This window comes from Octodon degus, unplaced genomic scaffold, assembly GCF_000260255.1.
Source record: "Octodon degus isolate 3935 unplaced genomic scaffold, OctDeg1.0 scaffold00025, whole genome shotgun sequence".
Classification (NCBI taxonomy): Eukaryota; Metazoa; Chordata; class Mammalia; order Rodentia; family Octodontidae; genus Octodon; species Octodon degus.
This window is the reverse complement of record NW_004524601.1, coordinates 11734214-11747917: the sequence shown is the minus strand read 5'-3', so window position 1 is coordinate 11747917 and position 13704 is coordinate 11734214. Positions and strand designations below refer to the sequence as shown.

Genomic DNA, 13704 nt, shown 5'->3' with positions numbered 1-13704 from the left:
CTTCCTCTCTCTCTCTTCCTCTTCTTCCTCTTCTTCTTCACCTCCTCCTCCTGCTCCTCTCCTCCTCACCATCCTCCTTCATTCTTTTTATGACACTGAATTACTATGTTAACGTGCACTACTTTGGTCCTGTAGTATAATTTCTAGCCTTTGTGATGGTTACTTAGAGATACCTCCGATGAATGTCTTGGACTATTTCATGTGACGCTGCCTCTTGATTCCAAGCACACATTGACATTATTATTAAAATGCAAATCTTTATTTGATTTTTACAAAGGCTGAAGAGATAACTCTAACCATTGGCCAAGCATTTGACCTGGCATACAGGAAATTTCTAGAATCTGGAGGAAAAGATGTTGAAACAAGAAAACAGATTGCAGGGCTACAGAAAAGAGTGAGTAAACCAAGCTTCTCGTTTCCCATTTCTGTCATGTAAGTACAGGGAGCTTTGCATATCATCAGACAAATTTAGGAAGCCTGCTATTAAGTTTTCCCCACACTGATTGGAACTGATTTCACTGTGTTCCTATAATTTTTCATTCCTGAGCCCCCGCGCAGTTTTTAACGGTTTTATATTGAATTCCCACAAGAACTTAGTGTTCTCATGTGACTTTGCTTCACTTCCCGATGCTTCTCATGGGGACCAGAACAGCAGAAGCAGCAGACTCTGGGTAAGTGGTTTCCCACGCAGATCAGATTCCTTTGTAATTAAATTCTGCCCCTGCTCCACTCTTCAAAACCATCGCAGGCAAGTCTGACTGTCCCGCGGTTATGCTCCAAGATTATGGCTGTAGCTTGCACAGTGCGGCAGGGACATGCAGTGACATGTGAGGAACGTCCGACTTGCACACACATCTGAATCCATTTCAGACTCATGCTGTCTTTCCAGTGATCTAAAGTTCTCCAGGATTCCTCTAGTTTTACCAAACAAGTGTCGCCCCCATGTACAGGAGCAGAAAATCACTGTTCATGAAGTTCAGTGCTGTAGAGAGTATTTTCTAAGGCAGAAAAATCTGAAAAGTTATACAGTGACCATTTGCTTTTTAGATCCAAGACCTAGAAACAGAAAACATGGAACTGAAAAATAAAGTGCAAGATTTGGAAAACCAGTTAAGGGTAACTCAAGTATCAGCATCACCAGTAAGTATGTTGAATATGATTGTTTTCCGCAGAAACAGGATCTTATGGTGATAAAACACCTCTCGATCAGAGATTCAGAAATAACGTCTTTCTGAACACCAAGCTAAAGCTCAGCATGGATAGATATGGCACCTAGTATATTAACTTAAAAATTACAATTTCCTAGGTAGTGCAGAGAAAAATTATTTCTCCTTCTTTCAGTCATTGGTCTGAAGGTTTAAGAGTCTCATGCTGTACTGACTGAGCTAGCCGGGCACCTTGTTTCGGTCATTGGTCTTAAGGTTTGATACAACTTTCTCCTTGAGGCATAATCTTTTCTTCATTCCATTGATTATTATTTTCTGGGGTTTGACTGAATGACTCATACTGTCTACTCCGGAGTGCTCACCTTCATTGTAGAAAATGGACTGGGGACTGCCCTGAACATGGTTCCTTTATTTCACAGCAAGAGTTCCCACTGCAGTGAAGTAATTGCTTTCTGACATTAAAATGAGTGTCTGTGTCTGTAGGCGACACACACGTATATATAATTAAATTATTTACTTCTGTCTTGTCACAGTTTGAAATCTTTTTTCCCCAGTGTCATGTATGACATTGGTATTATAAGATTTTGACAAAGGTAAGGGAGGTAAAAGTTTTAAAAATATTTTTTCCAAGTAAATTGTATTTTCAACAAGATCTTTTCTATTTGAGTCACCTATACTATTCATGTTTTTCATTAATTTATACACTTTGTTATGCATTTAAACTATTTAATATGTAACTGGAGCACAATTATGGCTATGTAAAGCTTTCAAGAATTTTGAAAAATATATTTATATCTATATATCATGCCACAATGTATCAGTTCTTCACCCTGAAGCAGAATAATATTGGGTTTAGGGCTTCAGACTTACTTGCCCTGGAAATAGGTCTTTTTGTTTTGTTTTGTTTTTTTCTGAGCGCCTGCTTTTTCACTTTCCATACTACATGCGTTGGTCTTTCTCTGGCTTCTGTAGTAAATGTGAGCGTGGTGCTGACAGAACTGACAAGAGACCTTAGGAGTCCTGCACTCATTTGCCCTTGACAAGCACAATGAGAGCCTGGCATGGTCTCCTCAGAACTTGGCTTTATTAATCTATTCCTTGCTAGATGTTTTTCCTCACTGTTCACTGTTCAACAAGAATTTTTTTGTCTCCTTAGAGGAAAACTATCAAACTCATTTTTGAACTTTTGGTCCCAAAGTAGAAAATATATCTACTGAAGTCTTGTTGAAAATCTCATTGTAAGCTATGCTGCGAAACCAACAGACAGTATAAAGATAATTAAAGGACAATTTACATCTTCAAGGAGTCTTAGGAAGGTAGAGTCTTGTTGAAATCTCATTATAAGTTATGCTGTGAAACAAACAGTATAAAGATAATTAAAGGACAATTTACATCTTCAAGGAGTCTTAGGAAAGTAGTTTCTAGAATTCATCAAAAGAGCTTGGGTTAGCCCTGTGTTGTCAAGGAATACAGTAGGTGGATTATCATTTGGGGTGCAACGCCAAAGCTCATTCTCTGTGTATTTTCTTCCTTTGAAGAAGGAAATGGGGGGGGCAGGATTTGGGAGGAGCAAAACTGTTTAGACTGATCAAAATTGCCTCTTCCCCTTTCCTGGTCTCCTCAAAACTATGCAGAGGGGTAATTGAAAGACAGTGAGTCAGGATTCATGTTAGGAATGAGGATTGGTGGTCACTCTGATTGCCAAGTCTGTTTCAGACATGATAAAGGACAAGCAGATTGATGAGATGGCCTTGATTTAGTTTCTTTGACTGTCTGTGTGCTACAGATATTTTATGCAGGCAGCATGAAAGTTGGTGTGCAAACGAAACCCACAGATGTTCTCAACAGTAGAGTCACCTATAAACAAAGCAATAAAATTATCACAATAGCCCATCATCATAACGGATTGATTATTTATGTGAGGCATTGGGTTCATCTCCATCTGAATCTGTGTGAATTGAATTCTTCAATGACTACGACTAAAAGATCAATTTTATAAAGAAAACATTTTCTCTAAATCACTTTTTATGCATTTAATCAGTATGTACATAATTCGAATTATAATCTTCCCATCCGTGGTCTTTGTCTTTATAGTATCTTTGTTCTTTTTTATTTTAACTTTGAAGAAACACTTGTTACACAAATTTTCCATTCCAAAAGTCTTATCATACAAATTTTTAACATTTTGCTCCACGAGTTCTTTAAGAGAGAGAAGACATGGAAGGCGTCACATTAAGGGAAATAAACCAGGCACAGGAAGACAAAATACTGCATGATTCCACTCATATGTTGAATCTAAAAATGTTGATCTCATGGAAGGAATTATGGTTAGCAGGGATGAGATGGAAGGAAAGGGCACATTCTATAAGGCAAGAGTTCGGTCACAGGGCAGAAACTTTTTTCTAGAGAGGAGAAATCAGTTCGAGATATCTCCTGTACAACATGATGTAGTTAATAAGAACTTATTATGCCCTTGAAAACTGCAAAAGCTTTTTAATTTCTCTCACCATAAATGATGTATTAGTGAAAACATGAAATTGAAATTATTCAGTTCTTCAAAGAAAATAAACTGCCAACATTTAAATGTAGAACTAAGAGTTTTTAAAATGCAACTCGTGGATCATTTCAGATGGTTTTGAAAATATGGCTTTAGGCATTTCCTAACATGCTGTTACTGTCAGATGACATTATTAAATATTTTGAGTTTCATTTTCAATTTTAGTTACATAGCTGTGAAACAAACTAGTATAACATCAACTGCAGATATATTAATCTCATAATGATTAAAATAAGATCTCAAAGTTCTGATAAAAAAATGCTTAAAAATAAAGTCAAGTCTCCTGCAGTTATTTAGTATGAAATGTCGCCGTGCTTCACAATACTCATTTCTCATATTAGTTATCAATTAAAACTACTGCACCTGAATTTGAAAGACAATGCAAAGTGTATAGTCTCCTTTAAGTAATTAAAATATAAATTTCAGATGTATCTCTTGCTCAATAGCTTGCTCTGCAGTGTGTGGTGAAGCAGTATTCTGTTAACCTAGAAATTTGTTACATCTGTTTATTTTCATGAGATTTGAGTATTAATTTCATTGGACAAAAGTCAGGGCTCATAAAAAGCCATTGTGCTACACAAAGTAAGAGCCCATTGAGTTTACAAGTCTGTCAGTGAGACTTTGTGGGTTTTGTTTGTTCACTTGCTTGTTTTGGTCTTGGAGGACTAAAGAATAGACCGCACCCAACTGCTAACATGCTCAACAGTGAGCTTGCAGAATCTACACATTCATTAAACAAATATTGAAATAAGTTACAAATCCCATCATGCCTAGCGCAGTTACATTACAAGTAGGTCTCTTGCGTGTAGTTCCCGTGACACTGGATTCTCAGTGAGCCTTCAGGGTGACCATGTGAGGAGAAGCCCCCAGGGTAGATACCTCATCATCACCCTCCAGCCCAGGGGAGAATGCTGAAGATTTTTGCACACAACCCACTTACTTCAGTCATGCGTTCCTTTTCTGGCCTTTGCTGGGCCCAGCAGACACATCTCTGTATTACACAGAGATGGTGGAAATCTTTTCAATGGTTTTAGAAATTGGGTCCTTATTTTAAATGACCATTTAAATACACCGAGAAGTTTCCGTTCCTTGGCTGTGCTGTTTGCTTTCTGCTGCGTTCTAGTGGTTTGGCAATGGATTAGAGGTTGGGTTTTCCACCATTTGGTACTAATTATCTGGGGACAATCTGATTTCCATTTATTACATTCACATGGCAATGTTGCCTGTATTTATATTAGCAAAAGGGTTTAGTCTGCCCTCCTAGCCTCATGAACCCCTCTGGAAGATTGTCCCATCATACGATGTGGGCACAGAGATTGCTCCTCATGAGTCTTATGGTTGAGGGCTTACATTTTGCTTTGCTGGCTTTAGAAGACTTTAACTGTATCATGCTATTGCCTCAAAGTTAAATGGATAAAATTGAGGTTCTAAAGAATACTGGATATTCTATTGGCTGAGCGAAACAAATGTCTCCCTTTCAATTAAACCCAGTGTTACATAAAATTCTACCTTTCCATAATCAACTGTATGGTCACTGATTAGACTTTGTAAGACAATTATAACCTAAAATGTGTACCTCACTGTGGGTAAACAAGCCTGCTTATTTATTTTTCTCTAGTACTTTCTCAACTAATCTCAAAGTCAAGACGGACAAGAACGGATTGTGAAAACTCTCAATTATGCAAGCCAAATGTGAATCTTTAAACAAAAGCATAAATTTTAAACATGAACACTGGTACAAAGAACATTGTGTGCAGCAAGAAATGACAGCTAGCCTGTAGCTTCACTTTCATAATTGCTGGTTGTGCAGAAGACGGTTGGAAAGCAGTAATAGTGGGAAGTAAATACCCTTCCGCTCGGTTCTGACTCCCAGTCCCTGGGCGAGCCAGCTAGCATCGCCTGGCTTCAGGCTTCTGACCTTGCGGATGATTGCACCCCTTTATCTTGCAATCTAGGTATAAAAGCTCTAAAATAATCGACCTCACAGCCAAGAAGCTAGTGTAGACCCATTTGGAGCTAGAAATCTGAAAGAAAATGTCTCTGGGGTTATGAGTTCTAACTTGGAAAACTCATTACTGTCAACAGCTTCTCTTAAAGAGTGACAATATTGGAAACGTCGTAAGAATGAACTTGCAAAGAAAGCATCAGCAGGCAGACCAAAGGATGTGCTGGAACACCTCATTAGCTTACGCATCTTCAGCACTACTATAGTCGTCTAGTTTTTCACTGCAGCATTTCAATTAAAACAAAAAATTAAGTTGTAAATTCATAACTACTTGTATTCACAAACATATACCAAAAGGAAAGGTAGGTGAGCTACAGGTGGTTAAAATGCAGAGGGGAGGAAAGAAAAAAAGATGCAAAAAAGGAATATAGATATGCATGTGCCGTGCCAATCCCCTCAAAGCATGTAGCTATCATGAGCTATAAACATATACTGTTAATAAAAATAGAAAAACAATTTGCTTCTGAAATGTATTCCTAAGCAGGATTCTAAACCTCTACTGTTTTAATAACTGATGAATCATGTTAGTCTGGAAGTTGCTCGTTTTACATTTAAAATGAGTCTGGAGATGATATTGCCAATGACATCAGGGACATAAAATATGGTGTCACTACCACCTTAATATTTCAGTGGAGATCATCACAGAACTATTACTCTCTGGTACATTTTTATTGTCGTGTTGTGTGCAGCATGTACTAGTGCGAATCCCTGTCACATTCATACAAAGCTGCACCGTGTTCTAGATGCACCCAACCACTACTTACTCAAGAGCTAAAATTCCACAGCAGCAGCCGTTCTAAAATGTGGAGTTTGCTATTGATGCAGCTCCAAGTGACAGCTTCTGCATAATTCCTATGCAACTTTTGAACTCAGGACTCCTGCGAGTTGAATAATTTATACTCTATTCATGTTCTTGAAGATCTACTATTTGGAATTCTGAGCATGAGGGGTTACTTAAGCATTGATTCTACGCCCTTTGGTAAGACATTCCAAAATATTTGGTCTCTAGCCTTCTGTCGAAATACAAATAAAAGATTCCTCTCCAAAAATGATCAGACTGTTTTTCACCTAATTTGTTTTTAAAAATTAACATCCCCTAGTAATTAAAATATCATCACATGAAAGAAATCAAGGTATATTATATATAGGTACAAAATCCCTATGATGAATTTGATCATTAAATACACCTAAATTGTACCAATAGATTTAATTAAATTAAAAAGCTAAAATCTAAAAAGTAAAAAAAGAACAGTTCCAAAGCTCTTTATCTTAGCCACCTTGCATAAAATACTTCATCTAGTGGCAAAAATGCCATTGTATGAAATCAAACACATCTGTGACACCCCCACATACTCACTTGTGCTGGTTTTAGATTTCATCCTTACAGGGAATCAGATTCCATGACTTGAATTGTCTCTAGGTGTAGAATGTCAAATTGAAGTGACATAAATGTAAGTAAGCGCCAGTGGAGGCAGCAATGAATCGGAGAACATATGCCCACTTGAAATACTGCAAATACAGAGCGCCGACACTGGCTCTTCTGTGTACTAGCTCTCTATGTGGTCTCAAGAAAAACTCAGACTCTTACTGTGAAATTTCATATTTAGCTACAAACAACAAATTCGGTGTTTTAAAAGACCCATGTTATCAAAGTAAAAAAATGCCAAATTACTGATGACCCAAAGGAGACCTGTGAGAGTATTGGTGTCACATCCACAGTACACCCAAGTTATTGACATTATTAAATATGCTAGCTTTAGCATTTTAAAAATGATTGGGGTTTTTTTGTTGTTGTTGTTTTCTGGGAACTGAACTCAGGACTTTGTGCTTGCCAAGTAGGTACTATGCCGCTGAGCTGTATCCCCCTGGCCCTGAAAATACTTTTAAGTGGAGCATTTGAGTACTTAATTATTTCCATGCTAAAATAAGTTTACAGGGCCAGGGAGATAGTTCAGCCGTCTAAGTGTCTGTCTGGCTAGCACAAGGACTTGGGTTCCATCCCCACTACTGCACACCATGCTGGCCCCACCCTGGGCCTGCTGAGCTGATCACTGAAACTGGCTGTGGTGGTGCACACGGGTAGTCCCAGTGCTGAGGAGGCTGAAACAGGAGGATCACTATGAGTCCAAGCTGTGTAGTGAGACCTTGTACCAAATACATAAATTTAAACAAATAAGTTTACAAACATATTCCACACATTCGAGTTGCTAACGTTCACAGATACCAACAGACCTCACACTACAACCCTTCCTAGATGTGAGCACATAAGGAAGTACTGGGGGCTTGCGGGACATTGTCACAGTTGTGCTTAGTGTGCAGTGTGATGGCGCACAGTAACTCAGGGCTCTGTCAGAGCCCAGGATGTCCGGAAGCAGAGGAAAAGTGGTGGTGACAAGGACAGCATAGCAAGGATGCACAAAGCACTACAATTCTGTCAAAGGCAAAGAAGACTCACTTTGTCAGACTTAAGAACAAATCAGGCTCACAAATGTCCTCTCAGAGCAGAACTTGTTTATGAGTTAGGGACTTACAGTATATGCAGTCTTCATTTTTTTGTTTGTTTGTTTGTTTTTGCAGTACCAGGGATTGAACTCAAGACCTTATCATGCTTATTCTCCTGAGCTGTCTCCCCCGCCCTCAGTCTTCATTTTTATTGTTAGGACAGCTTCCCAACAGAAGTAGTATTGTGAAAATATAGTATTAAAACTATTAAAAATCCTAGAGCATTTTTACATCAGTATATTGTGACATTCGATTACTTTTGAGGCATCTAGTGAAGTTTTTAGGGGGCCAGTATATGCTATGAAAAGTTACAGAATATTTCCCTTCAGTATTGAAGCCAAATGCCATCAAACCATCTTGTACTTTGTATCTTACTGCAGTGAAGTTCTTCGGCAGTCAGATATGCTTTTCGCTGCCTCCAAGTCCTCTCGGTGTGGGACATGTGTGATGTGACTTCAGAACAGGAATCAAGCTGCACACACATACACCCTGCGTGTGACCTTTTGGGCCCCTCACAGGCAACTTCCAAGGCCACCCCCCTTGCTTCCCTTCCACCCCAGGCTTGGAGGGGTTGAGTCAGCCTTGACCCTGTGTGTATCTGCCTTCAAGGCCTTTATTTGCAGGCCGCCAATTGGGGGCCTGGCCTACACCTCTTGTGTGATTCCTCCCAGTCCACCTTATTCTGGGACCCTTGGGGACACTTTTCTTCTCTAAAACTTAATGTTCTTTCGTTTTCTACTTTTAGTCTTTCCTTCTTTTCCTGTCTCTAGCCCCCTGTACCCCCAAAGTCCCTTTTGTTCGGCTCCCTCAGAAGCAAGGAAGTGCCTCCCTCTGCCCTGATACTTCTGACCTTTGCCCTTTGCCCTTTCCTGGGGAAAAATGAGGCACTGATGGAGCAGGCAAACTCCTGGACTCTTCCTTATACCCTGGCAGTAAGCAAACAAAGGCTTGAGATTCTTGACAATTCCCTCTTTCTGTCTCCAAACACTTCACCATGAGGATGCACTACTTCTAGGAAAAGCGTGGTGACAGGACTTACACTGCTTTCAAAACTGGCCTTCCTTCTTAGCTCACAGAGATGTAAATCCTCCCCCCACATGGAAAAAAATGATGTGCCTTGATTCCTATTTCCCTGTTATAGTAAAAATACAATACCATGGCCATTAATATTTAAAATAATGTTTTGAGGATTAAACTGCAAATATTGAATGTCACCCGGTTTAAAAATTCTGCAAATCTATAACTTTATTCACAAGTGTGTAATCGAACTAAAGTGACTGTTGTTTTATTATTATGCTTTCTCTTCCCATCTCCTTATATGGGCATCCACGCCAAAAGAAATCTTAGGCTTTCCTAGTTCTCTTCTCCAGTTCTCTGCCTCGCAGGTCATACTGAATATAATATTCTATTTTAAATATCTACAAATGCAATATCAGTGAAAACTGATCAAACTGAAGAGCCCAAAGTCTCAGGAGAAGCATAAGAAAAATCATCTTGAACTGTATGTTTTCACATTAGTGAAGTTGTTTTGAAAGTTTCTAATCCGTTCCACAAAGCACTCCTTCACACATAAATTGTCACAAACACCTGCACGCCTGTTCTTCTCCTCCTCAGTGGTTTTCTTTTTCTGTCATTCCTTTACAGCTGCGGCACAGAATGTCTGATCATGAGCCACATGGGTTTCCAAGATGCCCATCCTCTTTCTGGCGTAGTAGTGATGACTCCTCTCCCTGTCTAAATGTGCCTTCCATTTCTGTCACTCCTGTCACCTCGCCTGATTCCAGACTATCACTGGGACTGTTAACACCACCGCCTTCTCAAAATGGCCTTCCCAAGCCTGTCAGTGAGAACAGCATTCCAAGACCTCATGTAATTCACAAGGCAGATGATCTTTTTTATGAACCCCCTTATTTTTTTTTAATTATCCCAGAATGTCCTTTTTCAGGAGGTAATAAGCCAATCTGTGTTGACTAAGTGTAATGGGATCTGGAGTGTTTGTGTGCATTTTTGTTGCCTTGAGATCAGAGTTTCAAGTGGAAAGTGGTGAGCACGTAGCAATCCAAGCAAGATGCAATAGGACAAGCACTTCTCAGGACCAATCAGTAAAAAAAAAAAGTAAAGTCTGGATTGTTCTGTGTTAAGTGAATAAAGCAAAAGTTGAGACAGGAAAACCAGTGTCACTTTCAAACAGCTTAGTCCTCAGAGGATGGGAAAGCAAGACAGAGGTTGGAGGAAACTCGAGGAACAGACAGAGGCATTCTGGGCTAGGTTGGGTGTCAGGGACAGATGAGATTGGAGTATTTTTACATATGAAAGAGAAGGAAGAAAGAAGCAGAGAAGGTGGAGGGGGGATTGAGTAGGACAAGTGTCCCTCAGTGAGAGGAAAGGGCTGAATGTCCCTCAATGAGAAGCAAAGGCTGAGCGTAGCGGGCAAGTTGTTAAAGAAAGCAAGATGGCTGACCTTCCACCGTGTGAAGGCATGCACCAGCAGCCATTCTGATGCAGCCGCCATCCATCACTCTCAATTTAATCCTCCTATTTTTTGTCTCCCCTGTATCATCTGTGAATCAGAAAAATTAATACGTTCTTACAACTCGAACTTCAGCATAAACACTCTCAGCTATCTCTATCCGTGGTCTTCTAGGGAAAGTAAAATTGTCTTCTCCAAAGTGAGGACTCTCCTTTATTCCAGATCAAGTGAGATGGTCCTCACAGATTTGACATGCCTATTTTCCCATTTGACACAGTGATGGGTGTCACTTTTACATTCTGCTTGCCAAAATTTTATGTAACTTTTATCTGTGTGTTCCTATATTTGTTCAGTACTGACCCACATCAGATAGTTCAATAGTTTTCTGTCATACTCATTATTATTTATTTTACAAGACAGCTGTTTATTATAGACTATGATTAAATTTTGCAGGAATAAGGTATACTGGAATGAATACCAGTTGGTACTGTACTTATAAATAGGTGTGAAAATATATTCTACTCTTAAAAATGTAAAAAATTATTAACTGCATTTGAATGTTTATAGGAAGTCACTTAAGGTTCAATTATTTCTGTTTAAGACATCTAATTTTATGCAAAGCATATTATTAAAATTATGTTTCATGTACATAGAAATGTCAATTACTTCTAGATATACAAAAAATCCGATGTTTGTTACATATCCATCCAGAAGAACATTGTCACCACCTTTGCCATCATCCTTGAGAACATTCCTGTAGAAATTTTCTATTCTTCTCTAGCACACGACAGTTTGGCCTAATAATTAAACAATCTGAATTATTAATTTGTAATTGTTATTGATCTACAAAATGTCAAGCTTACATGATTCAACTAGAGTTGCTGTAGGCATGTGTTTCATATGTCTATGAGAGACGCACTGTGACACTGTGTCCCCATGAACTTGTGCTGTAACTCATTTTCTCTGCGTTGCAGGCAGGCAGCATGGCACCCAAGTCTCCGTCCACTGACGTCTTCGATATGATCCCGTTCTCGCCGGCTTCGCACCAGGCTTCAGTGCCCACTCGCAACGGCACGCAGCCGCCCCCAGTTCCCAGTAGATCTACAGAAATCAGTAAGCTTTAGGGAGGCACCCATGTTCCTTGCTCTGCCTGGGTACAGTTTGAATGTTTAATGCTTTCAGGGAAATTCCACATCTTTATAAACTCACCAACAATTTTAATGAGGTATTATGCTTTTATGTGTGGGCCAAGTACAGTCAATTGATTCTCTTTTACTTTATATTTTAGAGAATGCTATTTAAGTCACCTTTATTTTCAAATGGAACCTATTGTAAGAAAAGTATTATGATGTAAGCTTCTTTCAGTAAGCAAGTAGTTTAATTCTATATTTCACTTGCAGTGATATTTTTTTCTAAGATCTTTTTCAATGACATTTTAGTGTTTTACTTCGTTAGAAACCATTAGTAATGATTTTAGTCACTTTGACATGGCTAATAGAGTGTGGTTTAAATATTGCAGTTATCAGAGAATACATGTATAGAGTCAAAAAGAATATAAATCATATGAATACCATGATTCAAGATTTTATTTTTGCCTTTTCTAACATGCTATAAGAACTTTGCTTTTGGTTTCATGTGCTATATGTCTGGAAGGCCCGGCAAGGCTTCTTTGTAATGGATTAGAAAGCATCCAGGAGGTGCTCATTTCAATATGCTTGGCTGTATGTTGCTCTGCACCCTTTACAGAAACTGAAAGAATACTCTCTTGTGGTTGTGAATCACTCACTAGGGCCAAGGGAAACAGAAGACATTTTATTTTATTATTTTTTTAACTGGAAAAAAAAAGTATGTATTTAGAATTAGCCAGCTGGGCTCAGTTTAGATGATCCCAATTTTCTTGACAACATCCAATGAATCACAATTGGGAGTCAGTCGGACATATGCCTTCTTCTCTCCATCAGGCCTGATTAGGGGATTGACGTTGGCAACATCAGTGTCATAGAGCTTCTTCACAGCTTGTTTGATTTGGTGCTTATTGGCTTTGACATCCACGAAGAACGTGAGTGTGGTGTTGTCCTCGATCTTTTCCAAGACTGACTCTGTCGTTGGGGGAACTTGGTGATGGCATAGTAGTCAAGTTTATTTCTCCTGGGGGCGCTCTTCGGAGGGTATTTGGGCTTCCTCTGGAGCCACAGCGTCATTGTATAAAGTAACCTACGTTTTCAAAAATCTTTTCCTCTGTTGATGGGAATTCAGACTGTTTCTAAGATCTAGGCATTACAAATTACGTTGCTGTAATATGGGTGCACATATATCGTGGTGGTATGTCTTTGGTTTAGAATGGCTGGGTTGAAGGGGAACTCTAATCCTAGTTTCTTAAGGAATCTTCACAGTGATTTCCACAGTGACTGCACCAGTCTACACTCCCACCACAGTGGAGAAAAGTTACCTTATCCCTACAGCATTTGTTATTGGTTGATTTTTTGATGACAGCCATTCTTTCTGGGGTGAGATGGAATCTCGGTGCTGTTTTAATTTGCAGCTCTCAAATGACCAATAGTGTTGAATTTCTTTTATGTATTTCTTTGCTCTTTATATTTCTTCACCTGAGAAGTGAATAACCACCTCATATGCCTGTTGTTGGATTGGGTCTTTGATTTTGAGGGCATCTGTTGTTTGTTTGTTTGTTTGTTTTCAATTCTCTGTATATTCTAGATAGAAGTCCTTTGTCTGAAGGACTACAATTTTTTCCTACTGTGTGGGTTGTCTTTTCACTGTCTTGGTGATTTCTTTTGCTGATGAAGGACATGTTGTTCACTCAAGTGTAGTTATCAAACTTTTTCTTAAACTTTAATCCAGCTGGATTTAATTTTTTTTTCAAAGTTTTATTGATAAACAGATAGCAATGAGACAGTTTCAAATCCAATCGGAAGTACAGTTTCAACAAATAATACACTGCATATATTCTTCTTAGTGGTTAATTGCTGTACACAAAGTGGACTTG

At 38.9% G+C, this 13704-nt stretch overlaps 1 protein-coding gene across 1 annotated transcript in view; it reads left to right on the top strand.

Moving 5' to 3' along the window:
• Positions 1 to 13704, top strand: part of Gulp1 (GULP, engulfment adaptor PTB domain containing 1) — a 287228-nt gene that overhangs the window by 257491 nt on the left and 16033 nt on the right. The window contains exons 5-7 of the mRNA XM_004628630.2: positions 278 to 394; positions 1048 to 1140; positions 11675 to 11813. Of these exons, the coding sequence (XP_004628687.1) occupies positions 278 to 394; positions 1048 to 1140; positions 11675 to 11813 (349 nt within the window). The remainder of the gene's footprint in view (positions 1 to 277; positions 395 to 1047; positions 1141 to 11674; positions 11814 to 13704) is intronic.